The sequence below is a fragment of the Triticum dicoccoides genome, chromosome 2B (assembly GCF_002162155.2).
Source record: "Triticum dicoccoides isolate Atlit2015 ecotype Zavitan chromosome 2B, WEW_v2.0, whole genome shotgun sequence".
Lineage (NCBI taxonomy): Eukaryota > Viridiplantae > Streptophyta > Magnoliopsida > Poales > Poaceae > Triticum > Triticum dicoccoides.
In genome coordinates this window covers 648,240,315-648,241,383 of record NC_041383.1, presented here as the reverse complement: position 1 = coordinate 648,241,383, position 1,069 = coordinate 648,240,315, and the positions used below count along the sequence as shown (strand labels likewise).

At 48.0% G+C, this 1,069-nt stretch overlaps 1 protein-coding gene across 1 annotated transcript in view; it reads left to right on the top strand.

The window, feature by feature from the left end:
• Positions 1-854: 854 nt before the first annotated feature.
• LOC119361092 overlaps positions 855-1,069 on the top strand; it is a 2,348-nt gene continuing 2,133 nt past the window's right edge. The window contains exon 1 of the mRNA XM_037626465.1: positions 855-1,063. Within this exon, the coding sequence (XP_037482362.1) occupies positions 960-1,063 (104 nt within the window). The 5' untranslated portion in view covers positions 855-959. The remainder of the gene's footprint in view (positions 1,064-1,069) is intronic.

Below are 1,069 nucleotides of genomic sequence, written 5' to 3'. Positions count from 1 at the left end.
CGGCGGCGGGGTTGGCGGCGGCGGCTTGGGGAAGGGGCAAGGCGGCGCGGGGCAGAGTCCCGGTCGGACTCAGCGATGGCGGCGGCGGTCGCGGTCTCCTAGAGGGAGACGGCGGCGCGGGGAGGCGGGCCGGCTCGGCTGTGCTTCGGCCCAGTCGGCGCGCGCAATTTTTTTTTAAAATAATTTCCCCGACAGAAAATAAATTCTAGAAAAATAACTAAAAATCTAAAAATACCAAAATAAAATTTCATCGCTCAAATAAAATATTTAAAACAAGATGAACATTTATTTGGCCCTAAAATGCATTTTTGAAAATCGTGCAATTTTTCCTAAATTCAAATAGAATAGCAAAAACACCCAAAATAAAACTTATTTGATTTTTTTATTAAATCCTCATTATTTCTTTCTTTTGGGAAAGTCATTTTATTCCCTCTCTTTTATTTTTGTGGTTGAAATAATTGAAGATGAAATAAATAAAATCAATTGATCCTATTTTCAAAATTTGAGAAACTCAAATCTGAAAATAACGAAATCCCCAACTCTCTCCGTGGGTCCTTGAGTTGCGTAGAATTTCTAGGATCGAGGCAAAAATGCCATAAATATGATATGCAAGATGATCTATTTGTATAAGTCGACCAATCCAAACAAAAAAAATCCGAAAAGGATGTCGTTGTTTTGGGTCGGCGTGTTGGAGTTGCTCCTGGGGCCCACGTAGTGACATACTGCAGAGTAGACAGACCTTCAGCTCAAGGTCTGAATGCAATATTGGACGATGGCTAGCAGTAGAATGAGCAGTCGTGTATACTTCTAGAAGTACACTAGCATAGAGTAGTTGGCTCCGCTAGTGGCGCGCAGATCCAGCGCAATTTCGCACTACACGCGCCCAGCATTTCGGCATTTCAGTTCCCTCCCCCCTCCCATTCCGTTTCTGCCTCCCCTCCCCTCCAGTCCACCACACCATGCAACCGCCGCCGGCCACCGGCGACGCGCTCGCGGAGTGCCTCCGCCTCCTGGCCGAGCTCCCCGCCGCGGCCGCTTCCTCCCCGGCCTTCCGCCGCCACTGGCCCTC